The 27,716-nt window shown below is 46.5% G+C and overlaps 1 protein-coding gene across 2 annotated transcripts; it reads left to right on the top strand.

Annotated features, from left to right (window-relative positions):
* Positions 1-461: 461 nt before the first annotated feature.
* Positions 462-27,493, top strand: LOC127586062 (cytochrome P450 2K6-like). 2 transcript variants are annotated; one of them, XM_052043855.1, is made up of 10 exons: positions 466-536; positions 651-863; positions 1,627-1,789; positions 4,471-4,620; positions 7,047-7,207; positions 9,750-9,923; positions 11,155-11,296; positions 16,008-16,195; positions 19,140-19,281; positions 27,102-27,493. In XM_052043855.1, exons 2-10 carry the CDS (start codon positions 663-665, stop codon positions 27,290-27,292), a joined length of 1,512 nt encoding a protein of 503 aa, XP_051899815.1. In that variant the 5' UTR covers positions 466-536; positions 651-662; the 3' UTR covers positions 27,293-27,493. The 2 variants fall into 2 exon arrangements, with proteins under 2 accessions (XP_051899816.1, XP_051899815.1); XM_052043856.1 differs by having other exon boundaries at positions 462-863; positions 26,995-27,124.
* Positions 27,494-27,716: the final 223 nt, after the last annotated feature.

Below are 27,716 nucleotides of genomic sequence, written 5' to 3'. Positions count from 1 at the left end.
CCAGTGCCCACGATTGGTGGGATGAAACGGCACATTCACTTTTTAAAATGTGTGTATGCTGTGAAAAGCAAATCTTATAGCCTGGAGCTGACAGTTCTTGATATCTTCAGCCAAGATCCTCAAATCTTTGGGTGATGTTCTGTTCCCTCTCTTTCACTGTGACCCTGTTGCTTGTGGATTAACACTTTCACTAATGAATAAAGCGGGGAGATATCAGATGAAAGCCTGAGATTATCCAATGGTATTGCTGAAACTCATGTACAATTCTGGTGGCAGAATGTAACATTAATGAGTAAAGTGAAAGTTTTAATCATAACCTGAAGGATCTCATCATAGAAAGATGTGCTGGGGTTAAAAGAGTTTTTCTGCCACACTACAATGAAGCAGATCTGTTCTTGTTCTGAGGTGGGGCTGCAGCCCATTTGAGGGTCAGAAGTCCAATGAACCTTGTTCCCAAAAAGGCAGAGAGATTGGAATCTGTGCTGTCAACATGTCGCTGCAGTTACGCTCAGGAATCTGACTGTTTTGGAATCAATGTGAGGAACCAATCAGGCAAAGTTTGGAGTGTCAAACCCTGGTGTAACTTGTGGCAAGGTTGGTACCTGCCCAGGGAGGTGGAATTAACAGAGTCACTTACTTTTCAAATTTAGGTCCTTCACACAATGGCTTTCTTCAACTTGCTCTCATCGAGTCTCATCACACCACTGCTGGTTTACTCCCTAATTGTGATTTTCCTGCTGCATGTCCTTGCTGGATTGAGAAGCAGCTCACAACTGAACTACCCTCCGGGACCAACACCGCTGCCAATAATTGGCAACCTTCACCAGTTGGACCTGAAAAGACTTTACAAGTCTCTGGTTAAGGTAAGAGTCAATCACTGACCTCTGAGATCGTTGAGACCTTGTGGTTAACTGTAGTCTGATGGAAACATCCTTGGGGTTCACACTGGGACAGGGTTTCCACAAGGAATTGCACTGTATACAGAGATCGCATGGCTTCCCCCATACACCAGTCAGTGAGCTGTCAGTTGTGACTGTGTAAGAGATTAGACAAAAATAATTCTGAAACCCATACTCCTTTCAAACATGGTCTCCTTGAATGCTGGATTAGTAGATCAAGGCAATCAAGGCAACTGTTAAAACCTCCTTCCACAGAAAACACAGCAATCCTTGCTGCTGTTCATCCAATGCACAAGCCTCCACCCACTTTCATCACCTATCTACAGCGAATTTAACATGGCAGAGTGATCTCGAGAGTTAAGGGGGAGAAGGAGAGGGCAGAGTGCAATCAACATGCATGTGGGAGGGTGATTTTGTGGCATGAAAGGGTATTGTTGAGGGGTAGCAAGAAGGTGGGAAGAGGGGAATAAGGATAGATCTTTGGGGAGGGAGGAGACAGTAGCACCATCCTGCTGGACAATGAGGGGAGGTGGGAAGGGGGGAAGAGAGTACAGGAAGATGAGGAATAGTTTATCAGATTCAAGGCCAGAAGGACTTTGGTAAGGTGTTTCGAGCACTGGAAATCGGACTGGAAGGGGTTGAAGCAGACAATTTAAACGCGAAGGAGCTGCAAATGTAATGAACTGCATGCAGAATGATGAAGACAGCTTGTCTCTTTCATTTTCAGCTGTCTGAGAAGTATGGCACAGTATATTCAGTGAGACTTGGCCCGGAGAAAGTGGTGGTGCTGGCAGGCTATGACACGGTGAAGAATGCTCTGATTAACTATGCTGATGAATTCCTAGGCAGACCTGATGTGCCAATCATGAACGTTCTTAAAGAAGGATCTGGTAAATTATTCATTATTTATTTTTGAGTGGTCTAACCTTTCCTTCAAGTTTGTTATTCTAGTCGGTGTGTTGGGATACACATTATTGGAAATGTGAGGCGTCAGTAGGATATCCTTCATACTGATCCCTCACATTTCTCATAATGTGTTTCCATCCTTATTCGTGTTGTTATATTCAATCAAATAAATTGCTTGCAATGTATTGTTTAGCAGGGAAATGAGGTGGGAATAATTTATTCCAATTATGCTGCAGAGTAGCATGATAGTGAGAATATTTGAAGCAAAGAAACCAGAATGTAATGATGCAGGCAGTTGCCACCCTATCATTCTGGTCTCAATCATCTGAAAAGAGAAGGGAAGTGATACTGACAGCATTATTAAGGAACACACAGTCACCTGGAGGAACTCAGCGGCTCGGGCAGCATCTGTGGAGGGAAATGGACAGTCGACGTTTCGGGTCGAGACCCTTCATCTGGACTGATGAGTCCAGGTGAAGGGTTTCGACCCTGTCTATTTCCCTCCTGAGTTCCTCCAGAATCTCGTCTGTTGCTTCAGGTTCGAGCACCTGCGGTCTCTTGTGTCTACAAACAGCAACCTGTTTGCCGATGGTGAACTTAGGTTTTGCCAGGACTACTAGACTCCAGCCTTGGCTCAAGAGCTGAATTCCTGAGGTGAGCTGACAGTGACTGCCCTTGAACTTAAGGCAGCATTTGGCAGAGTGTGGGATCATGGAGCCCTAAGCTAACAGGAACCAATGGGAAACCTCTCCATTGGTTAGACTGAAATATTATACAAAGAAAAATGGCTGTGGTGGTTTGGGGTTAATCATCTCAGCTTTTCAAGGCAAAGTTGAAGTTGAGTTTATTGACATGTGCACAAGTCCATGTGTGCACAGGTGCAATGAAAAACTTACATGCAGCAGCATCACAGGCACAGAGCATCAGATAAGCAGCATTCACAAGAAAAACATAAATTAAACATAAATCGGTATTGGTATTGGTTTATTATTGTCACTTGTACCGAGGTACAGTGAAAAACTTGTCTTGCATACCAATCATACAGGTCAATTCATTACACAGTGCAGTTACATTGAGGTAGTACAGGTAAAAACTATAATAGTACAGAGTAAAGTGTCACAGCTACAGAGGAAGTGCAGTGCAGGTAGACAATAAGGTACAAGGTCACAACAGGACAGACTGTGAGGTCAGAGTCAATCTTTTCACAAGAAAGACCATGGTTAGAATAAAAAAGTTGTCCATTTTGGTCCAAGGTGATCAAAATGGTCATAGTGCTGCTGAACTGTAGTTATTAGGGTTTTGCCAGTTGTTTCAAGAACCAAATGGTTGTAGCCGTTCTTGAACCTGGTGGTGTGGGACTTCAGGCTTCTGTACCTCCTGCCCAATGGTAACTGCGAGAAGATGGCATGGCGCGGATGGTGGGGATCTTTGATGATGGATGTTGCCTCCTTGATGCAGTGTCTCCTGTAGATACTTCCGATAGTGGGGAGGGATATTCCCATAATGTATTGGGCTGTGTCCACTACTCTCTGCAGCTTCTTACGTTCCTGTGCAATGGAATTGCCGTCCCAGACCATGATGCAACCAGTCAGGGCACTTTCAACTTTCAGGACATGACATCAAGAGTTTGTCAGGGCAGCTTTGGGACCCGACCATCTTCAACTGCTTCATCAGTCAACTTCTTTCTGTCATAAGGTCAGATGTGACGATATCCATTGATGAAAGAACAATGTTCAGTGTTTCTTTGCTCAGAAGGTTGAGGGTCTTTGTAATGTGCAGGCACAAGAATGTGCAAATGCTGGAATCTGGAGCAATGCAAAAAATGCTGGAGGAAGTCAGGGGGTCAGGCAGCATTTGTGGAGGGGAATGGTCAGTCGACGTTTTGGGTCGAGACCTTTCATGTCATATTTGTAATTTTACGCCCCAGATTGCTATGGTGATCAGTGACTGAGTATACTTAAAGCTGACACAGAGTTTTGAACATCAAAAGGAATTGAAGAACACGTTTGAATGAAAAAGGTGGAGTGAAGGTTGAAGATCAGCCTTATTGAACAGGGGAGCTAGGCCTGATGTGTTGAATGGCCTCCTCTTTCTCTATTCATTATGATTCTTACAAACAGCGGTCAATTAGATCACGTCAGTCTGATTTCGCTGGTGTTTGCTTTCGAATGAAAATTGATCCGAGCATCCGGGGAACTCTGTTGTTCTGTGAATGGTATCAATAGTGATTTAACCACTAACTGGACCAAAGCAGAATGCAGACAAGATCTCAGCTTCAACATCTGCCTCATCCAGATGAAGTCCTCTGAAGTGGTGCAGTGCTGCTTGAAGTGCCGGTCTTCATAATGCGGAAGGAATATCGAACTTAGTGGTGAGCACTCATGAACTGGGTCAGTAATCCCTGAGGAACTTCATTTAAAGCATCCTAGATTCCTCCCTGCTCCAACTATTCCTCATAATAAAAGAAAGAGCTTGAACTTAGGACAGCTTTGGATAGGTGAGGAGAATCTATGGGAAGTAGTGAGAGAGAAACATCAAAGCTCCTTTCCTCTGTGGAGGAAGAGGTGAGCATCTCTCCTGTCTGTTTACATTAGAAGTGAAGGGTCTGGGAGTCTCCTGATCTAAGGTTTCTTGTGCAGAATTATATCAACGTTTTGGCCTGCAGGTGTGGTTTGGTCCAACGGTGAGCCATGGAAACAGATGCGAAGGTTCATGCTGTCAACTCTACGGGATTTTGGAATGGGCAAAAGGTCCATTGAAGAGAAAATAATCGAGGAGGCTGGGTTCCTGGTGGAAAGGATTAAATCATACAAAGGTGAGCCTGCACACTCGTTGAATGTTGTTTTATGAGGTGCAATGATACAACCACATCAAGCTCACAAGGCAGACAGTCCTTGTGGCTCCCGTCTATCCTGTAGCACCGTCCACCATTGATACTCGCCTCCACACTCTCAGTTCTGTTCCCTTGAATGGAGGAGTCAGATACAACTGTGGGATGATGCACTCATGCCAGCAGTTCCTTTGTGTGCAGTCAGTCAGCTAGGAAGGACTGGAAGGGAATTTTCTGGTCGGGAATCTGGGATTCATAAAGGGGAAAAACCCCAACCCAAGCAAGATCACCAGGGATTTTTTCTCACTGAGCCTTGGAAGGAGACTTTAGCAGAAGAGGTTTACCAGGATGCTGCCTGGATTGTAGGGCAGGTGCTACAAGGAGAGGTCGGACAAACTTGGGTTACTTTCTCTGGAGCGACGCAGGCTGAGGGGAGACCTGATAGATAGTTATAAAATGATGAGAGGCATAGACAGAGTAGACAGCCAGTATCTTTTTCCGAGGGATGAAATGTCTAATACTCAAGGGCTGCATTTAAGGTGAGAGGGGGTAAGTTGAGATGTGCTGGGCAAGTTTTTTACACAGAGAGTGGTGGGTGCCTGGAATGCATGGCCAGGGGTGGTGGAGGAGGTAGTGATGATAGAGGCGTTTAAGAGGCTCCAGGTAGGAACATGAATGTGCAGAGAAGGGATTAGTTGAACTGGGCTTCATCAGCTTAACTGGTTTGGCACAACATTGTGGGCTGAAGGTCCTGTTCCTGTGCTGTACTGTTCCATGTTCTACGTCCCATGTTTGGTGAACCCAAAACTTGGCCAGAAAAAGAGTGTCTTAAGGAATCAACAATGATAGTGAGAGGTGGGGAGGTTTAGGGAGGGAAATCCAGAGCTTGGGACGTTGGAAGCTGCTGCTAAAGGGAAAAAGCGAGGATGCTTGAGAGGCCTGGAATGGAATTCAGACTGACTGAGTTGTAGGAGATAATGATTAGGCACAGAGCACCGTTGGTGCCAATGTACATTTTTTTTGTAAGAAAAAAATTCTGTGGATTAGAGGAAGTGAATGTTGAAGTAAATGTTGGTGAGAGCCTCCCATTCACAATATCAAACAGGAAATGCTGGAAGGAATCAGCAGGTCAGGCAGAGTCGAGAGATGGAGAAATAATGTTGCAGGTTGAAGACTCTTCTTCAGAAGTGGAAAGAAGGAAAACCTTGGTTTTAATTTGCTTCAATCTGATGCAGGGTCTTTGATCTGAAACATAAACTGGTGCTTCTCTTTCCACGGATGCAGCCTGATCAGCTGGCACACAAGAAATGTACACAAGTGCTGTGCCAACATTGGTGTTTGAGCATCGACCCAGTCTGCTTCTTATTGGAGCAGGGACTGGCACAAATCTGTTGGCCTGAGCGGCCGGCTTCTGTGCTGTGAAAAATTTATAGTATCACTCACTTCACATGATGTTTCAAAATTAAAATTGCCACTATTACGTGTATGCCAATGAGTGTGTGTGTGTGTCAAAGTCAAAGTCGAGTTTATTGTCACATGCACAAGTCCATGTGTGCACAGGTGCAATGAAAAACTTACTTGCAGTTGCATCACAGGCACAGAGCATCAGATAAGCAAATTAAACATAAATTATACACAGTTTTTACAAAAGAACTGTGTGTGTGTGTGTGTGTGTGTGTGTGTGTGTGTGACAGAGAGAGTGAGAGAGAGGGAGAGGGAGAGGGAGAGGGAGAGAGGGAGAGAGAGAGGTGTGTCAGGATATCCAGGGCAGTATCTGTGTATCTATAGAACCTACATATCTAAATGTGCAAGTCTGCATTTGTGAGTGTGTATATGCATGGATACCTAAGTGTGTGGGTATCTGAGTGCGTGTGTGCACACCTGGGTGTGTGCAGGTATCTCAGTTATTTACCTGAGTGTGTGTGGATATCTGAGTGTACATGCATGGATATCTGAATGTATTCGTTAATATCTGAGTATTCTGAGGTAGATGAGTGTCTGTAGGTATCTGGGTGTGTGTGTGTGTGTGTGTGTGTGTGTGTGTGTGTGTGTGTGTGTGTGTGTGTGTGTGTGTGTGTACCAGAGTAGGTATCTGAGTATTTGTGCATGGATATCTGACTGTCTGTGGATACTTGAGTTAATGTGTGCTTCCACATGTGTGAGCCATGAGTGAAGGTGCGATAACATAAAAATGATATTGATTTATAGTGCCTTCGGCCTTCCTTCCTGCCACCGATCCCTTTGCAGTGAACTGCATATACTTGAAGTGCAGTCCCATAGGAAGCAGCTCAGCACAGCAAGCTCCCACCACAGAGGAATGAGAATATATAACTTGGCCCAAATAAAACGATTACATGAGCTCAGGTTTAGAATTATTCATCACCTTCCCCTCTGTATCTTTGCATTTCCAGGTCAGCCATTTGACACAGATGTTATAACAAACTTTGCGACGGCCAATATCATCTGTTCCATCGTTTTCGGAGACCGGTTTGATTATGACAACGAGACGTTCCTTAGGATAGGAAACTTGGTTCATGAAAGCTTCCGACTACTTGGTAGCCCCATGGTCCAGGTAACTTCTGCTGCTCACATTTGTGGATATAACATGTTACTGAAACACCGGCGCTGACCAGAGCTGATACACCTGGTAGCAAGTCCTGGGAACTGCCAACTAGTGACATTCAGGAGGTAATTCCCTTCCAGCATTGCTCCATGCCTTGAGTGCCCAGCCTTGATCAGCTACCAACAACGAAGTTCCTCAGTCTGAAACTTCGTCATATAAATGTAGATGCAGTGTTAACACTGGAAAGTAGCACTGAGGTAAAACAGAAGGAGTAAAGGGTCAGATGGCCTACTCCTTGTGCTATGCTGTTATAAAGTTCCCCCTGTTGTCTATTGAATGAATCATTAAGCCACGTCCCTGCATAAACATTACTGGAAACAGAATTGTCCGCTTAAAAGGTAAGTGAATGCATGTGAAGCTCAGGGAGATGTGGAAGAGGTTGGTGTGCAACTTTTCCCTTGAGTAAAGGAAGGTGAGTGGTGCATTTACAATTAAGAGATGTTTTTGATGGAGTGGATACAGAATGAATGTTTCACGGATGAGGAAAAGCATAACTAGACACCGTCTGTGAAAGATGGTCACTGAAAATTCCAACAGGGAATTCAGAGGAAACCTCTCTTCCAGTATGGTGAGAATGTGGACCTCACTTCCGCGGGGAATGGTTGAGGTGAAGGTCACAGCTGCACGCAGGTGGAAGCTGGATGAGCAGATGAGGGAGAAGGGAACTGAGGGTCGTACTGATCGATTCAGCTGAAGGGAGGAAGGCTCAAGTGCAGCAAAAGCATTGACATGGACCAGTCCGGCCAAATGACCTGCTTCTATGCTGAACATCATTCCCCTTCCCCAGGCTGTAAAACAGAGAGAGAAACGCCCCCTGATTTTCATTCCCATTGACTTCCACAACTTGGATCACCCTCTGTCTTTCATTTTGAGAGGACTAGAATATAAAAACAAGGGTGGACTGCTGAGGCTTTATAAGGTGTTGGTCAGACTGCATTTGGAATATCACTATTACAGCGCCAGCGACCCAGGTTCAATTCCGGCTGCTGTCTGTAAGGAGTTTGTACGTTCTCCCCAAGTGTCTGCGTGGGTTTCCTCCGGGTGCTTCGGTTTCCTCCCACATTCCAAAGATGTATGGGTTAGTAAGTTGTGGGCATGCTATGTTGGCGCCGGAAGTGTGGCGGCACTTGCGGGCTGCCCCCAGAACACTCTACACAAAGATGCATTTCACTGTGTATTTCGATGTACATGTGACTAATAAAGAAATATATTATTGTGGCAATTTTGGGCCCTGTATCCAAGGAAAGATGTGGGGCATTGGAGAGGGTCCAAATGAGTTTCACAAGAATGATTCCAGGAATGAAAGGCTTTATGGATGAGGAGCATTTGATGGCTCTGGGCCTGTTCTCGATGTTCAGATGAAGGGAGAATCTCATTAAAACCTACTGAATACTGAAAGGCCTGGATCAGTGGACGTGGAGAGAATGTTTCCACCAGTAGAAGAGTCCAGTATCCAAGGGCACAGCCTCAGAATAAAGGGACGTCCCTTTAGAACTGAGATGAGGAAGAATTTCTTCAGCCAGTGGGTGGTGAATCTGTGGAATTTGTTACCACAGAGGGCTGTGGAGACCAAGTCATTTGGTGTATTTAAGGCAGAGATTGATAGGTTCTTGATTGGTGGGGGGTAAGGATTATGGGGAGAAGGCAGGAGAATGGTGTTGAAAAAACAAATCAGCCTTGATTGAATGGGAGCAGACTCAATGGGCTGAATGGCCTAATTCTGCTCCTATACATTATGCTCTAACATTGTCTGTTAGATGGATATAGACTAGCTTTTTATCGCCCTATTTCCTTATGATACAGGAGGAAGCCACTGGCCCTTTGGGTCTTTGCTCAGCGCAATCCCTTTCCCTCAGTAATTTTCCCTGTAACCTATTCATTCCACATTCCCTGGATTCTACCGTTCATCTTCACATGAGGGGTAATTCACAGCAGCCAATTAATATGTCAACTCGCTTGTTCTTCGGATGTGCGGGGAAACCGGAGCACTTGAGGGAAATCCATGCGGCCACAGAGGGAGAACATGCAAACTCCACATAGGTAGCACCCTAGGTCATGATTGAACCCAGGTCAGGGTTGGGGGTTACAGGGAGAAGGTGGGAGAATGGGGTTGGAAAAGAAATTAGCCATAATTGAATGGCAGAGCAGACTCAATGGGCTGAATGGCCTAATTCTGCTTCTGTATCTGAGAGTCTTATCATCTGATGGAACCGGCTCAAGGAGATGGGTGGCTTCATCCCTGATCCTCACAATAACATTCTGGGATGTGGTGAAAATATAACAGTTTGAGGTCGTGGGCAAATTTACTTCCAAGAGAGGTACTATTCATTGAGATAAATTTATTAATGACCTTGATACAGGCAACCTGCAGGCTAAGGAAAAGCTATGGCCAAGATCTGTGCACATACCACAGGTTTACCCCATGCAAGGTCTGTGCTTGGAAGCCATGAGTTGCAGCTGATGTGTAATTATTTAATTTAATCTTTGGCAGTTGTTCAATGCGTATCCATTTCTGAGGTTTCTGCCTGGGAGCCACAAAGAGATCTGCACACATTTCACAAAGCTGAAGATGTGCTTGAAGAACATCATTGAAGTTAAGCACAAGGACATGAATGAAAACGACATCAGGAGCTTCATTGATACCTATTTCGTGAAGCAGAAAGAGGTAAGGACGCAATCACAGAAATAATCTGCGGCTAACGTTGTGGTTCAGTGGGTAGCACATTTGTCTCTGGGTCAGAAGGTTGTGGGTTCAAATCCTGCTCTGGAGATCCTAGCTCAAAGCTCAGGGCTTGTTTTCCAGTGCAGAGCTGTGGGAGTCATGCAGATGTTTGTTGAACAAAGGTTGTTGCCAAAGATGTCATGGTATTATTCAGAAGACAAACAAAGCTGTTCTTCCGAAGCAGAATCTGATTTATTATCACTGAAAGATGACATGAAAATTGTTGGTTTGCAGCAGCCATACAGTGCAAAGACATAAAAATCTCTAAATTACAAAAATAGTGCAAAAAAAAATAATGAGGTGATGTTCATGGATCATTCAGTAATCTGATGGCAGAGGGGAAGAAGCTGTTCCTGAATCTTTGAGTGTGGGTCTTCAAGTTCCTGTACTTCCTCCCTGATGGTAGTAATGAGAAGAGGACATGCCCCAAAAGGTGAGGGTCCTTAGTGATGGATGCTTCCTTCTTGAGGTGCCACCTCTTGAAGATGTCCTCGATGGTGGGGAGGGTTGAGCCCATGATGGAGCTGGCTGAGTCTACAACCCTCTGCAGCCTCTTTTGGAATTCTTGGGCCATCAAGCATCCTGCCAATAATAAAATGGTCATCACGCTACTGTTTGCAGCAGCTTGTTGTAGACAAATCAGCTGCTGTGATTCCAGCATCACCACAGTGATACAATAAATATTTTGCTGTTTGCTAAGCCCTTGGGATGGGGAGGGAGTTGCTATAAAAATGGAAAGCTTTCTTTTGACAATGCAGAACTCAGAATAATAGGATCTGATACTATTGTGATAACCATTCCAAAAGATTGTGACCAGACTGTGCTTATTGTAAAATCTCACCAAACAGTGCAATGAAAACTAAGAATTGTGAAAATACACATCATAGATCAGTGGAGAGAAAAAAAAGTGCTGGAGAGAAAGGGTCAGGCATCATTTGTGAAGAGAGATGGAGTGAATGTTTCAGGTCAGAGTAGATAGTTCCTCAGGTCAATGATCCTTCATCAGCATATCCTGATGAAGGGTCATTGACCTGAAACATTAACCCTGTTTCTCTCCCCACAGCTGCTGCCTGACCTGCGGAGTATTTCCATCATTTTCTGCAACCTTTTTTTGCTTTTCCATTTCAGATCTCTGGACACCAAGTATTGACTGTTCTGTGATTCTCTTTCCAAGGAGTCAGGAAACCCAGCCACGTACTTCCACGAGAAGAATCTCCTGATCACGACAAGTGATCTCTTCATCGCTGGGATGGGCACCGCTGCCACAACCATTCGCTGGGCCATGTACATCATGATGAAATACCCAGACATCCAGAGTGAGAAGCTTTGCACATTCCTTTCCTTATTATATCTCAGATAAGATATCTTATTCATCACATGTACATCGAAACACACAGTGAAATGCATCTTTTGCGTAGAGTGTTCTGGGGGCAGCCCAGAAGTGTCGCTATGCTTCTGGCGCCAACATAGCATCCTAACATAGCATCACAACATAGCTCCTAACCTGTACGTCTTTGGAATGTGGGAGGAAACCAGAATGCCTGGAGGAAACCCACGCAGACACGGGGAGAATGTAAAAACTCCTTACAGGCAGTGGCGGGAATTGAACCCGGGTCACTGTTGCTGTAAAGCTGTAACCACTACACTACCATGCCTTCTTTCAATACCAATCCCATCAGTCCCATTTTCCCAGTTCTGTGACCCTGCAACCCATGCTCTCTCTTAGACCAGTTATGACGAACCCCACCTAATCTCACCTTCTAACGTCACCCTTTCAGGGCGTGAATTCCAAACTCCTTCCACCCTCTGCGGGAAAAGATTATTCCTGATCTCCTCTTCAATATTTCAGCAAATTACTTTAAATTTCTGTTCCCCCCAGTTGTTGACCCCTGTGCTGTGAAATAGGTCATAGAGTCAAAGATTAACATGGAATGGAAACAGGCCCTTTAGCCCAACTGGACCATGCTGACCAAGATGCCCATCTAAGATGGTCCCATTTGGCCCGTATCCTCTAAGCCATGTATCCATGTCTTTCCTGTTTACTCATTGGTCTTTACACCTGTCTTGCATCTTATTTCATCCTCCTGTTTCAAAGGAAACAACCCAAGCTTATGCTACTTTTCCTCTTACCATTTTCCAGTACCATGTGGCACAGTAGTATGGTGGTTAGTCCTACTGTCTCACAGCTCCAACCACTCGGGTTCGATCCTGACGTTGGCTGCTGTCTGTGTGGATCTAACACATTCTCTGTGACCACTTTCCTTCCAAAGAGGTGCAGGTTGGTAGGTTAATTGACCACTGCAACTTGCCTCTAGTATAGGTGGACAGCATTAGACCAATACTGCATGGATAAGATAAGATTTCTTCATTAGTGACATGTACATTGAGACACAGTGAAATGAACCCTTTGCATAGAGTGTTCTGGGGCAGCCCACAAGCATCGCCATGCTTCCAGCATCAACACAGCACACCCACAACTTCCTAACCCATACGTCTTTGGAATGAAACCAGAGCATCCAGAGGAAACCCACGCACAGGGAGATCTTACAGACTCCTTACAGACAGCAGCCAGAATTAAACCAGAGTCACTGGCACTGTGCTTGACGGGAATTCAGGCGTTTTGCGGTTCTTGTATATTCCATGTTCCTGTCGTCTGTCCAAACGATAAACCGATGTTCTGCTCCCTAGAGCCAGTGCCTCTGCTCCTAATGCAAGCTTGACTGCTAGTAACTCCCAGTTCCCCACGTCTTAGTTATGTTCTTCGGGGGACAACCGGCAAGAAAAAGGCACGAGGTGCAGTCTCTGATCCAAACCGGAGTGTTGAGAGAGGACGGCTCCCACCCCGGAGCCAGAGGAGTCGACCTCCACAACGAATTGGCAGGAGGGGTCTGGTTGGACCAGGATAGGAGAGGACTGAAGCATTTCTTCAGGTCTGAGAATGCCGAGTCAGTTTTGGGATTCCACAGAAAGGGGGTCTTAGGGGACGTCAGTCGAGTAAGGGGTGCCGCCACCTGACTAGAATCTCTAATGAAGCAGCGATAGAAATTTGCAAACCCCAGAAACCGTTGGAGTTGCTTGTGTGTTGTGGGTCGAGGCCACACCACCACCGCCTGGATCTTCTTGGGATCCGCCCTTATTTGTCCACTCTCAATGATATATCCTAAGAAGCTGACGGAGGGGACATGGCATTCACATTTCTCAGCCTTGACGAAGAGCTTGTTCTCCCAAAACCTCTGGAGAACCTGACGGACATGCTGGGTGTGTTCCCAGAGACTACTAGAGAAGATCAAGATGTCATCTAGATAAACACAAATCGATTTATGAAGTCTCATAGGACATCATTGATCAGGGCTTGGAAGACGGCAGGAGCATTGGTGAGGCCGAATGGCATTACTAGGTATTCAAAGTGGCCAACAGGGGTATTAAACGCTGTTTTCCACTCACCTCCCTCCCCTATCCTGACCAGGTGGTAAGCGCTTCGAAGGTCAAGTTTAGAGAATATGGTGGCCCCGTAAAGAAGTTCAAACACGGAAATGAGCGGCAATGGATACTTGTCTCTGACTTATGTTATCGAGGCCCCGGTAGTCAATGCACAGACACAGTGAGCCGCCCTTCTTCCACACAAAGAACACCTACCGGGGAGGAAGAGGGGCAAATAATGCCTACCGTGAGAGATTCATTGATGTACTCCTCCATGGCCTCCCTCTCTGGTCAGGACAAGTTATATAGTTGACTGGTAGGTAGTGGAGCCCCGGGGATGGTGTCAATTGCACAATCATATGGCCAGTGAGGAGGCAGGGAAAGAGCCCCTTGTTTACTAAATACTTGCCCCAGGTCGTGATACTCCGCTGGGACCTGGGACAAGTCTGGGGCTTCGGCGGCCGATGAACTAGCAGTAGCTTGTACTGGAGCAAGGGTCAGCTGGAGACAAGTGATATGGCAGAATGGACTCCAACTGACTATCCTGCCCATCACTCAATTGAGGTGGTGATTGTGGCAGCTCAACCAAGGGTACCCCAGGACCATCAGCGTCTGTGGGGAGGTTGTCAGGTGGAAGTACACCTGTTCCCAATGGTTTCCAGAGATCAGCAATGACAGCAGAGGTATACAGTGCGTGACTCGGATCAACAGTCTGCCATCTAGTGCCCCAGACCTCTAGAGGGGCACTCAATGGCTCCCGAGGAATCCTGGCCCAGGAAGCTACACCTTCGTCCAACAGATTTCCCTCAGCGCCAGAATCCACTAAGGCAAAGAAGGATGGGGACCGTTGGAGGTGTCTCACGGTAGCTGGGATCAGCATCCAGCTCTGAGAGGCCATAGGGAAAGTTGTCTGTCTCACCAGGATCTTCCTCTTTACTGGCAAGTCCTCCCCTTTTGGCCAAAGGGGACAAGTGGCAAGAGAATGGCCAGACTGGCTGCAATAGAGACAATCCCCAGCTCTTAATCTCCAACATCATTCGGAGGGAGAAAGGTGGTTCTGTTCCAGTTGCATTGGCTGCTTGTTTGGGGTGGTGCAATCAGCTGGGTCAGAAGCACCTCTAGGGGTGGAAGAAGCAGCCAAGAGGCTCAGGTCAGGAGATGCTGGGAAGGTGAACCGTTGGGGGAACGGAGGCGTTGGACGAACCATTCTCTCTCTGCCGTTCCCAGAGTCTGTTGTCCAGCCTGGTGGACAGAGAGATCAATGCATTCAGGCTGGTTGTCTCATCCCATGCTGCCAACTCATCCTTAATCCTGTCACTGAGGCCTTACCAAAAAAACCCCTGGAGAGCCTCCCCATTCCACCCTGAGTCAGCCACCAACATCCAGAACTCCACAGAGTATTCTGCAACGCTGCGGGAGCCCTGACAGAGGAGTCACTTGACTGCCTCTTTTGCACAGATGGGGTGTTCAAAGACCTTTCTCATCTCCCCAGTGAAATGAGGTCTCTGGCTGATGGTCCCAGATGGCAGTGGTCCATTCCAGCACCCTTCCTGACAACAACCCCACGATAAATGCAACCTTGGATCTCTTAGTGGTGTACATGGAGGGCCACTGCTCAGAAACTAACAAGCATTGTAGTAGGAAGGACCAGCATTTTCCCAGATCCCCCGTGTAGGGTTCTGGGTCAGGTACATGCAGTCCTTTGGGTGGTCAGGTCATCAAACTGACTAGTGATGCTCCTACTGATGGCCCAGGCTGGTCCAACAGAACTCCAGGAATAGCAGAGACTCAGCTGACCTGTTCACTGAGCTGCCCAACAGTCGCAGTAAGGGTATGGAGGTCTGCCACAACCCCCTGGAGCTGCTGGTTATGCCAGCCCAAAAGTGAGCCCTGCATACAGGGGATTCCTGTCCACTAGGTTCATGGTGGCCAGAATATTCTGTCACAATGTTGAGCAAAGAGCAAGCTCACAGAGAACCCAAATGCAACACACTGGTACAAGACTGAAGTCAGGATGCTTCCTCAGAACCAAACACAGGCAGGAATCTTGCCTCAGGGATCTGAGGTGGAATCCCAATACAAAAACTGGATATCCTAAGAGGAACAGTGAATCCAGGACTGCTCTAGAGCCGACAACTCTAAGCAGCCAGGGGACAAAGTATACCCAAAGGTTGACCAACATTCTGGTAACTCATGCTAGAGAAACCCGGGTAGTTATGCTAGGCCCCTAATGGGGCTCAGGTGTGTGTCGTTATGCAATTAGTCATGCAGGGAATCCATGTGCTGCCCAACAAGGCATCATCAATGGAGCCGAATTGAGGCCAGTACTCGGAACCATGACAGGCAGTTTGGTGGAGGCTTCTAGACAGACACATGAAAATAAAGGGAATGGAGGGATGTGGATGATACACAGGAGGAGGACATTTAGTATAAATCGGCATCAAGATCGGTACAGCATTGTGGGCCGAATGGCCTGTCCAGTGCTGTACTGTTCTATGTCCTTGGCACAATATTCAGTAATGGTTGAGGAAAGCGCAGAGCATCATTAGGATTTCACCTTCCAACCTGAGGTAAATTTCCACCCACTTTCGTCTTTTTCTCCTGTAGAGAAAGTTCAGGAAGAGATCGACAGAGTGATCGGGTCAGACCGGTCGCCCAGAATGGAGGACCGCAAGCACATGCCCTACACAGACGCAGTCATTCACGAGGTCCAGAGGTTTGCCAACATTGCCCCACTCGGCATCCCACGATCGACGACCGTTGACGTCAACTTCCAAGGTTACTTTATCCCCAAGGTGGGCTTCAACAAAAACAAAGTGATGTGAATCTCTCAAGTGAGTTGAGTGCTTCCACAGTCCAAGGGTCAGCTGAGGCTTAGTCAGTATCACCCTTATCTCTCTGCCCAAATCCAGAGGCTTCAAGTCTATATAAAAGTAACAAAGTCTTGTGTCAGTGGGGTCATTCAACAACCCCGTGGCCTAAAAGCTCTGAAAAGCTGATTCACTTGGTAGATGTGTATTGATGGAGGTCTAATCTCCATCATTATTTTCAATGTTGTCCTGAACAATGCTTCACATGGTCAAGGACTGTTAATAGAGGTCAGTGCTATCTGTTGCAATGGTTTCGGTTCGGAGATCATAGTTGTTCTGGGCAGGAGGGAGAATGTTCCCAATCCTTCCTTCTAAGGTCCCTCTGTTACTCCACCCACTGCAATTACTGTATGCCCATCCTCACAGAATCAAAGAACAGTACAGCACAATACAGGCCCTTTGGCCCACAATTTAAACCTCGCCTAAGACCATCTAACCCCTTCCTCCCTCTAATTTAAATTCCTCCATATGCTTATCTAGCAATCTCTTGAATTTGACCAATGTACCTGCCTCCACCACCGCCCCGGGCAGCACATTCCATACCCCAACCACTCTCTGGGTAAAAAACCTTCCTCTGATATCTCCCTTGAACTTCCCACCCGTTACTTTAAAGCCATGATCTCTTGTATTGAGCATTGGTGCCCTGGGAAAGAGGTGCTGGCTGTCCACTCTATCTATTCCTCTTAATATTTTGTATACCTCTATCATGTCTCCTCTCATACTCCTTTTCTCCAAAGTGTAAAACCCTAGCTCCCTTAGTCTCTCCTCATAATGCATACTCTCTAAACCAGGCAGCATCCTGGTAAATCTCCTCTGCACCCTTTCCAATGCTTCCACATCCTTCCTATAATGAGGCGACCAGAACTGGACGCAGTACTCTAAGTGTGGTCTAACTAGAGTTTTATAGAGCTGCAACATTACCTCGCGGCTCTTAAATTCAATCCCTCGACTTATGAAAGCTAACATCCCATAAGCTTTCTTAACTACCCTATCCACCTGTGAGGCAACTTTCAGGGATCTGTGGATATGGACCCCCAGATCCCTCTGCTCCTCCACACTACCCAGAATCCTGCCATTAACTTTGTATTCTGCCTTAGAGTTTGTCCTTCCAAAGTGTACCACCTCACACTTCTCTGGATTGAACTCCTTCTGCCACTTCTCAGCCCAGCTCTGCATCCTATCAATGGCCCTCTGAAATCTTTGACAATCCTCCACACTATCCACAACACCACCAACCTTGTGGCACCTCTGCCAGTATGAGTTGGGGGAGATGCGACAGGACAATGGGACGTGAATGATGGAGTCAGTTCGACCCCACGCTGCCAATTTCAGGGGTGCCTGAGTCCTCTGGAAAGGGTGGTGTGTGTTTCCAGAATGACTTAACTCGGATGGAGGCTCGTCAAGGAGACCATTTAGAGGTGGGTCAGTGGACAGCGCAGGAGGAGTGGGACCTGGTATTTTGTGGTTGGGGAACTGAAAGTGGTGGTGGGTGGGTTTGGAGTGACCTGCAGGCAGGGTATATAAAACTGTATATCGAATTACGAGGCGTATAGATAGGATAGACTGCTGGAAACATCTTGCCGTATCAGAGGGGAATAAAACTTGAGGACACTGATCAGTGTGGACGTGGTGGCCTGTTTCCATGCTGTATGACTCTATCACTAAGTCCAAGTCCAGTGCACGATTCCAGGCTGGAACTCGCTGTACAGTACTGAGGGAGTGCTACCTTTTCTGATGTGCCATCTCCCAGATGAGATACTAAACTGAAGCCCCATCTGTTCTCTCAAGTGGATCTGAAAGATTCTCCAGCACTCTTCTGAGTATTGGCTGACAATGAGCTCATCTCTATTCCTTAATCAACAACACTAAAGCACGGATGATTTGGTTTTTAAAATTTTGTGGCTTGTGTGTGGAAGATGTGTTGCTCTGTTCCCTACATTGCAACAAAAGTCTAAGTGGAGTTTATTGTCATCTGCACGTCCATGTGTGCACAGGTGCAATGAAAAACTTACTTGCAGCAGCATCACAGGTACACAGCATCAGATAAGCAGCATTCACAAGGAAAAACATAAAGTAAACATAAATTTAAAACAATTTTTACAAGAAAGAATACAATGAGAATAAAATAAGAGACCATTTTAGTGCAAAGTCATCAAAGTGATCATGGTGTTGCTAAACTGTAGTGATTGGGGTTGTGCCGGTTGGTTCAAGGGAAATAGCTGTTCTTGAACCTGGTGGTGTGAGACCACCCTTCCTTGGATGGAACAAACTTTATGAATGCAGTTGGAGTAGTCAGGAGTATTAACTTGTTCACTTGGCTTGGTCCAGATTAATGGAGACACAAGAGATTGCAGATGCTGGAATCTGGAGCAACAAACAATCTGCTGGAGGAACTCTGTGGGTCGAGCAGCTTCTGTGGGGGGTGGGGATTGGTGACATTTCGGGTCGAATCCCTGCATCCGTGCTGAGGGTGGAGAGGTGGGGGGTGGGTGGCGGGGGGATAGCCAGAATGAAGTGGAGAAGAGGAGCGGTGAGACCGACCAGTGGGTGATTGATGGAATGAGGAGGGGGTGAAGGATGACGGACAGATGGAGGGGAAGGGGTGGAGTTTGGAGACAAGAGGCAGGTGGATGATAGGTTGACAGATACAAATTCAGATGTTTGTTAAAATGTTATGAAGAGGCACGATTTTGACTTGTATATTGTCACAACTGCTCGTGTCACGTCCACTTGATTGGCCGACAGAGGATCCATGCCAGATAGAACAGCTCATCAGTTGATTCTCTTTTGTACCTTTCCCAGGTTGCTGACGTATTAGCAAACAGGAGGACCACCAAGTGCTGGATGACTCATGTCTGTTTTTCTGCAGGGAACGTACATCATTCCGTTACTGGCCTCGGTGCTCTATGATAAAACGCAATGGGAAAAGCCTGACGAGTTCAACCCAGGTCACTTCCTGGATGCGTCCGGCAAGTTTGTGAAGAGAGATGCCTTCATTCCTTTCTCCACAGGTAACTGATCCGGGAAATTGGCAAAAACAATTAAAATATCCTGATTGGTTTGCAGTGCTGCGTACCACCGACAGGTCCTCACAGGCTCGTCACAGAGCAAGGGGAGCCCATTCTGCACCTCGAACTCCTTCCACCATTAAATCAAATCCCAACTGATCTGAGAGCCAACTCTGTCTCTCCACTGTTCCATTGTCCTCAGCACCCTTGCCTAACAAAAGTCTATCCAAAGTCAAGTCAGTTTATTGTCATATGCATGGTAGCGTAGCAGTTAGCGTAACGCTATTACAGCGCCAGCAATCAGGGTTCAATTCCCGCCATTGTCCGTAAGGAGTTTATACGTTCTCCCCGTGACTGCGTGGGTGGGTTTCCTCCGCGTGCTCCGGTTTCCTCCCACATTCCAAAGACGTATGGGTTAGTAGGTTAACACGGGTGTAATTGTGCGGCACAGGCTCATTGGGCTGGAAGGGTCTGTTACCGTGCTGCATAAATTAAGTTTTAAAGTTCTAAAGTCCATGTGTGCACAGATGCAATGCAAAAATTACTTGCAGCAGCATTACAGACACATAACATCTGATAAGCAGCATTCACAAGAAAAACATAAATTAGACATAAATTTTACAAGAAAGAACAGAATGAGAACAAAAAAAAGTCCATTGCGGTTTTGACTGTTTTCGTTGTTACCAAGCCTCAGCATGTTATTAGGGAGAGAGAGTTTGAGATTTCTGCTCCCCTGTTGCATGAAGAATTGCTTCCAGAAGTCACCCCTGAGTGAATTGCTTCTGATTTTGCTATCCCACTGTCCTGAACTACCCACATCAGAGAAAATGTTTCTCTCTCTCCACCAACTCCATGAGATTTCTCCTTTACACATTGAAGTATAGCTGAAACCAGAAGTTATTGGAATGCTGGGGTTTATATTCAGAGAACTGGAGTACAAAAGGGTGTAGAAGACTAAGGAAAGCCATGATTAGATCACAGCTGGAGCTGTGTGTACAGTTCTGGGCTCCACTGCTCAGGAAGGAGACACAGACAGTCCCCAGGTTACGTGAAGGGTTCCATTCCTAAGAACTGTTTGTAAATTGATTTCTCCATGTCAGAAACATCTGTTTTCTATAGCTACTCCTGGTATCGCTCTACATACATGTTCTACAATTCTTTCATTTCATCGAATATTCATTCTAACACTACCCATAATTAAGCTAATGGAATATATACTGTGTCCAGTCATTAATGAATACCACAAATCGTTTTATTAGGGTCACAGAGTCATAGAGTCATACAGCACAGAAACAGGCCCTTTGGCCCAACTGGTCCATGCCAATCTAAGCTCATCCCATTTGCCCACGTTTGGTCCATTTGCCTCTAAACCTTTCCTATCCATGCACCTGTCCAAATGCCTTTCAAATATTGTTAAGACTGTGTGTGTTGACCCGATCTTTGCCCCATGATTTTATACACCTCTGTAAGATCACCCCTAATTCTTCTACTCTCCAATGAAAAAGTCCCAACCTGGCTAACCTCTCTCCATAACTCAGTCCCTTGAGTCTCAGCAACATCCTTATAAATCTCCTCTGCACTCTTTCCAGTTTCCTATAGCAGGGTGGCCAAAACTGAACACAATATTCCAAATGCGGACTCACTGGCATCTTGTACAATTGCAACATTCTATACTTCTATATTTTCTGCCCTGACTGATGAAGGCCAGTGTGTCAAAAGCCTTCTTCACCACCTTGAATATTATAATTATAATTATCATAATTATCTCGAAAAATGTTTTAAAAATGTATGGGAGAATTTGCTTAAAGTTAGATTTCCGTAACTCAGGTCATTCGTAACCCAGGGAGTCCCTGTATCAACCTTGGAAGGAATGCCAATTCGACTCATTGGAAGGTTGAATTACATGAGTATTAGCAGAAAGCAGAGGTGCATTCTCTGGACTTTAGAAATTTAGGTGAGAAATGATTGATGTTTTCAGGATATTAACTGATAGGGTGGATGGAGAGATTCTTTCCATTGATGGGAATACTGGGACCAAATTAGAACCAGTGTTTTTCAGGGACAGATTCAGCAATGCACAGGGTGGGAGAGGTTTGGAGCTCTCTTCCACAGAAACTTGATCTTAGGTCAATTGTTGATTATAGATTGTGGATGATTTGATTGTCAAAGTCAAAGTTGAAGTCGATGTCGAGTTTATTATCCTATGCTCCAGTCCATGTGTGCACAGGTCCAATGAAAAACTTACTTGCAGCAGCATCACAGGCACATAACATCAGATACACAACATTCACAAGAAAAACATAAATTAAACATGAATTATCCACAATTTTTACAAGAAAGAACACAGAGCAAATAAAACAATGTCTATTGTGGTGCAAATTGGTCATTACTGAGGTAGTGATTAGGTTATGTGCAGGTTGGTTCAAGAATCGAATGGTTGAAGGGAAGTCACTGTTCCTGAACCTGATGGTGTGGGACTTCAGGCTTCTGTACCTCCTGCCCGATGGGAACTGCGAGAAGACAGCATGGCCCGAATGTTTATCCAAAGGAATGGGGAAAAGGTGGATGGATAGAGTTGGGCCACATGTTGAATGGTGGAACAGGCTCAGAGTGCTGAATGGCCGTCACCCATGACTTGGTTCCCTTGCAACCTGTCAGCATGGTGTTAACTCCCTTGGTCACACTGGTATATTCTCATTGAACCCGCTCATGGGCACGCACTGGCCCTCTCACGGTGTGCTCTGGCTGCCTTGTGGCTGAGACTAGCCATATCGAGGCAAACACTGGCCATCTGTTGGCGCACCCCAGCTGTCTCGTGGTCCAACCTAGTGCCAGTGCTCCCCCCGGTACCACAGCGAGGTGCCCAGTTCTTAAGTGAAAATCAGAAGACTGTAGACACTGGGAATATGAAATAAAAAAACGGAAAATGCAGCCCTCAGCAAGTCAGACAGCATCTATAGAAAGGGAAACAGAGCTAACACTTCAGGTCGAGAACCCTTTATCAGAACCTAAACACAGATGAAGTCTACCTTGAGCTTTGTACAAAATTTCCACCCCCTCTAGATATTGGCAAACTTTCCATTAATCTTTCTGACTGCCTGTTCACACTTTGAAAGATTTATATTCTAGTCTCCTAAATCACGGCTCTTCCACAGTTTATAGTGTTCTATAAATACCTGTGCTGTGAATGGTCCTCAAACACTCCCTGCTGTTTGTACTGCATGTCCTTGAATACATTACTGTTCCTCTGACTGACATTTTGTTCCCAGGTTTTGTCTCTCTCCTCTTGAAGGAGGCATTATGTAGAATTACATGGAGGTTTCAGCTCAGAAACAAGCAAGTCAGTAATCTGCCAGTACTTATCACCCACGCAGGATTCCTTTCGCTCTGTATCAGGATATCCTTCTCTTCCTTTCTCCCCTCTGTACTTCTCTCTGCTTCCTGTACGCTCTGTGCACACCGAGTGTTGCTGAAACAAATTTAACTTATCTGAGGATCAACCGTGCCTTCTCCATCCACTGCTTTTTACGGGAAGGGCGGCGGGTGTCCCTTGGACACTCCATTACAGAACATTGACATTCCCTGACCCGATTTGGCGGCAGGTGCCTTGTCTCTATGGATGTTGCCAGGACTGGGGAATTATAATTACGAAGACAATGTCTAGGCTGGGCTTGTTTTCTTTGGAACAAAGGAGACTGGGAAGAGATTAAACTGAGGTGTGTAAAATTACGAGAGGCCGAAATGGGGGAATGTAGAACATAGAATATAGAACAGTACAGCACAGGAGCAGGCCCTTCGGCCCACGATCTCTGTGCTGAACCCAGTGCCAAATGGAACTAAATCTTTTCTGCCTACACATGGTCCATATCCCTCCATTTACGTGTCTGTCTAAAAGCCTCTTAATCACCACTGTTGTATCTGCTTTCACCACTACCCTGGCAAGCCGTTCCTGGCACCCACCACTCTTGTGTAAAAAAAAACTTGACCTGCACATCTCCTTTAAACTTTTCCCCCTCTCACTTTAAATGGATGTCCTCTAGTATTTGACATTTCAACCTTGATAAAAAGATTTTGACTCTCTACACTATCAATGCCTCTCATAATTTTAGAAACTTTTAAACATCTATCATGTCTCCCCTCAGCCTCTATTGCTCCAGAGAAAACAATCCAAGTTTGTCCAACCTCTCCTTATAGCTCATGCCCTCTAATCCAGGCAGCATCCTCGTAAAACTCTTCTGCACCCTCTCTAAAACCTCCACATCCTTCCTGTAATGGGGCGACCAGAACTGCACACAATAGTCCAAGTGCGGCCAAGCCAAAGTTTTTTTACAGCTGCAATATGACTTTCTTACTCTCCTTATGACTTACTTGACCTCCCAAGGTGCAACACCTCACACTTGCAGGGATTAAACTCCATCTGCCACTTCTCTGCCCATATCTGCAACTGATCCATTTTCTGTGGAATCCTTTTGACAACCTTCTTCACTGTCCACAACCCCACCAATCTTTGTGTCAGCTGCAAACCCACCCATTACGTTGGAAACAGAATGGCTTTTAGCAAAGAAGTCTGTAACAAGGGCATAGACTTAAATGCAGGCAAGATTAGAAAGGAGTTTGGAAAGAATGACTTCCGTGAGTAGTGGGGTGACTGGTGCTCATTGCCTGGAAGGGTGATGGAGGCAGAGACCCTCAGCATTGGGAGACCACCTGAGTTATAACCAAATGGGCTACGGGGCGAGAGATAGGAAGTGGAATTAACCTGAAGTTTACTTGTGCCCAGCATGGACACAACAGGCCAAATGGCCTCCTCTGTGTCATAAATTTCTATGATTCTCTGATATCCCATTTGAGCCAATAAAACCCCCCCCCCCAGGTACAGCAACGAACAGGCGAGACCCTCAGGTCAGAGTTGGCGGGAGAGGTGAGTGTCGAAGAATCAGTGGTAAAGGCTGCTCCTGTGATTAGCTTTCCTCACATAGGCCCGTCAATGGGATAAAGAAACACTGGCTGTGATTGAAGTCATTCTCTCTTTGGTGATGTGGAAACCAATTGTCCGCTTGGGGAACACATGGACTGATGGCCACATCGGAGATGGGCTAACTTAGTGGTAGGGGTGGTCTGTGCATCATTCGTTCCCTCTGGAGAAACCAAAAACACGAGACAGGTCCAGGTGTCAAGCCAATGCAGACAACTGGGTTGTACCCTGTGTCACCTTATCTCGGTTTCCCACCTAGCCCAGAGTCTTGCACTCTCCAGGGTGAGGTGAGGTGATGCAGAAGCCCCATTTTGAATGGAAAATACCTCTCTGCCTTCCCCAAGGCAATTAAAAAGCTCCTGCAGTCTGAGCCCTGAACATCCAGCAGTAGAAGCATTGCAGGCAATCCCCAACACAGGAACAAACAGGTCCAACTTCCACCTGAAGGGATGTAACAAATAGTTCTCTGGTACACGGGGGGGGGGGGGGGTGGTCTGGACCAGAGCCCCAGTATTTCCTTGGAAAAAATTTGCCTGTGACACCTGTCCCTGGCCTTGTATTTTTTCAAACCACAACTTCTGGTTCTAGCTGAACTAACTAAGAGGAACAACTGTCAACCCAAACGCAACGTGGGAGTGATTCTTCTGTGATCTCAAAACCTGGCATAAGATAAAGGTTTCATACACGTCTCAACATCCAGAGAAACAAAGGACTGCAGATGCTGGAATCTAGATAAAAAACACGATGATGCTGGAGGAACTCAGCATCCGTGGTGAAAAGCAGGCGGTCAACGTTTCGGGTCAGGACCCTTCTTCAGGACAAGATAGGAGAAGGGGAAGCCCAGTATATAGGAGGGAAAAGCAGAGCCATGATAGGTGGACAAATGAGGGGAGGCGGGGTGGGCACAAGGAGGTGATAGGTAGATGCAGGTAAGAGATAGTGATAGGCAGGTGCAAGGGAGGGGAGAGCAGATCCACTGGGGGATGGGTCAAAGGTAGGGAGAGAACAAAATGTGGGGATAGAAAAAAGGGAGAGGCTAGGAAAGGGAAAAAAAGAAGAGGCATGATTAGGGGGTTGTGGGGGGGTGGGGTGGTGGGGATTACTTAAAGTGGGAGAATTCAATGTACATGCCATTAGGCTGCAAGGTTCCAAGACGGAAAATGAGGTGCTGTTCCTCCAGTTTGCACTTGGAATTCTCCTGGCAGTGGAGGAGGCCGAGGACTGACATATCAGTGATAGTGTGGGAGGGGGAGTCGAAGTGACTGGCAACGGGGAGATGCAGATCGCGGTTATGGACAGAGCTCAGGTGTTCTGCAAAATGGTCACCTAGTCTGCATTTTGGTTTCACCAATGTAGAGGAGGCCACACTTGGAGCACCGAATGCAGTAGATGATATTAAGGGAGGTGCTGGTAAATCTCTGTGTTTGGGTCCCTGGATGGAGATGATGGGGGTGGTGTAGGGGCAGGTGTTGCACCTATGGCAGGGCCAGTGGAAAGTTCCTGGGGTGGGAGCGGGATGGGTGGGAGGGGAGGAGTGAACTAGGGAGTCGTGGAGGGAGCGGTCCCTGCGAAAGGCAGAAAGGGGTGGGGAGTGTTGGGGTCCCGTTGGAGATGGCAGAAGTGGTGGAGAATGATGTGTTGGATACGTAGGCTGGTGGGTTGAAATGTGAGGACAAGGGGGACCCTATCCCTGTTGGGTCTGGGAGGGGTGGGGGTGAGAGCAGAGGTGCAGGAAATGGCAGGGATATGGGTGCGAGCTCTCTCGACCACAGTCGGGGGGAAGCCCCGGTTCGCAAAGAATTTGGACCTCAGATGTCCTGGAGTGGAAAGCCTCATCATGGGAGCAGGTGCGGCGGAGGCAAAGAAATTGAGAGAAAGGTATCGCATCCTTGCAAGAGACAGGGTGGGAGGAGCATCCAGTGTGGGGGCAGATGTGTTGAATTTGGTGCAGTGAGTGATGCCTGTGCATACATTACCACCGGTAATCAAAGACCAACTTCTCTCCCAGTCTATTCCCACCATATACCACCCTGAACTACACTCCCTCCTTTGCACAGCTACACAGGGAACTGCATTGACTTGACCAGGTTACTCCGACAGCACTACCCAAGCACGTTCCACTCCACCAGGGGAGGACTTACACAGTAAATGGTAGAATGTTGTCGAACAGAGAGACCTTGAGATACAAGAACTTAATTCCCTGAGAGTGGCAACACAGCTAGAGAGGGTGGTAAAGAAGGTGTTTGCCATGCTTGCCTTCATCAGCCAGGGCATTAAGGGGTAACTTTATAGAGGTATATAAAATCATGAGGGGAGTAGATAAAGTTGATTGTCAAAGTCTTTTCCTCAGGGTAGGGGAGTCCAAAACCAGAGGGCACAGGTTTAAGGTGAGAGGGGAAAAATTTGAAAGGGACCTGAGGGCAACTTTTTCACACAGAGGGTGGTGGGTATGTGAAACGTGCTGCCAGAGGAAGCTAGTTCCACATACCCACCACCCTCTGTAGAGGCGGGTACAATTACAATGTTTAAAAGACATTTGCACAGGTATGTGGATAGGAAAGGCCTCGAGGCATATGGGCCAAATGAAGGCAAATGGGTCTGGCTCAGGTAGACTTGGTCAACATGGACGAGTTGGGCGGGTGTCCATGCTGTATAACTCTATGACTCTATGATGTCATGACCCATCTTTGGACATGCCATCAGTCCTGTGGTGTAATCAGGACCATTATCTCTTTTGTCAGATGCTGCCTGACCTGCTGAGTATTTCCAACATTCCCTGCTTCGTACTTTGTTGTGTTAACGCTTTGCCAAGGTCACTGCTAACTCTACGGCTTGTTACTTGCCAAAGGGCGCAGGATCTGTCCCGGAGAGACGCTGGCCAAAGTGGAGCTCTTCCTGTTCTTTGTTACCCTGCTCCAGAAGTTCGACCTGGTCGTTCCACCCGGAGGAACCGAACTTGACCTCACGCCCGTGGTGGGCGGAATACTGAATCCAAAGCCACACCAGCTGTGTGCCATACCTCACCAACAACGCTGCTGACCAGGCCTGTCATTCTCAGAACTGACCAGTACAAAGACTAATGGGTTTTACTGTGTTCAGTATTACTTGTCCATGAGGTATGAGTGCCTGGGTGTTGACCTGCAGAATTGTCTCTCTTTCATTGCCTGTGATTTCTTTCACATTTATCCGGGCTAGTTTAATTACCAAAGAGGGGAATAAAATGGAGTGTTGATGAAAAGATATTCCAACTTACTGCGTCATTCTTAAACTCCAGGACGAACAAATTTCAAGTCAGTGATAATAAACCTGAAACTGATTCTGATCACCTCAGGCCTCCTCTGTGTTTTAACCTCTGTGTATCACCAAGTACTTCTTGACGGAGCCATTCCATTCCTTGAAAGGAAGGACAAGAGAGGGTTCACCCATTCACCACCCACCCTCCCCAAACCCATGTCCCCCACCA

This window comes from Pristis pectinata, chromosome 34 (assembly GCF_009764475.1).
Source record: "Pristis pectinata isolate sPriPec2 chromosome 34, sPriPec2.1.pri, whole genome shotgun sequence".
Lineage (NCBI taxonomy): Eukaryota > Metazoa > Chordata > Chondrichthyes > Rhinopristiformes > Pristidae > Pristis > Pristis pectinata.
Note: the sequence above shows the minus strand (reverse complement) of the source record. Positions and strands in the feature narration are given on the sequence as shown.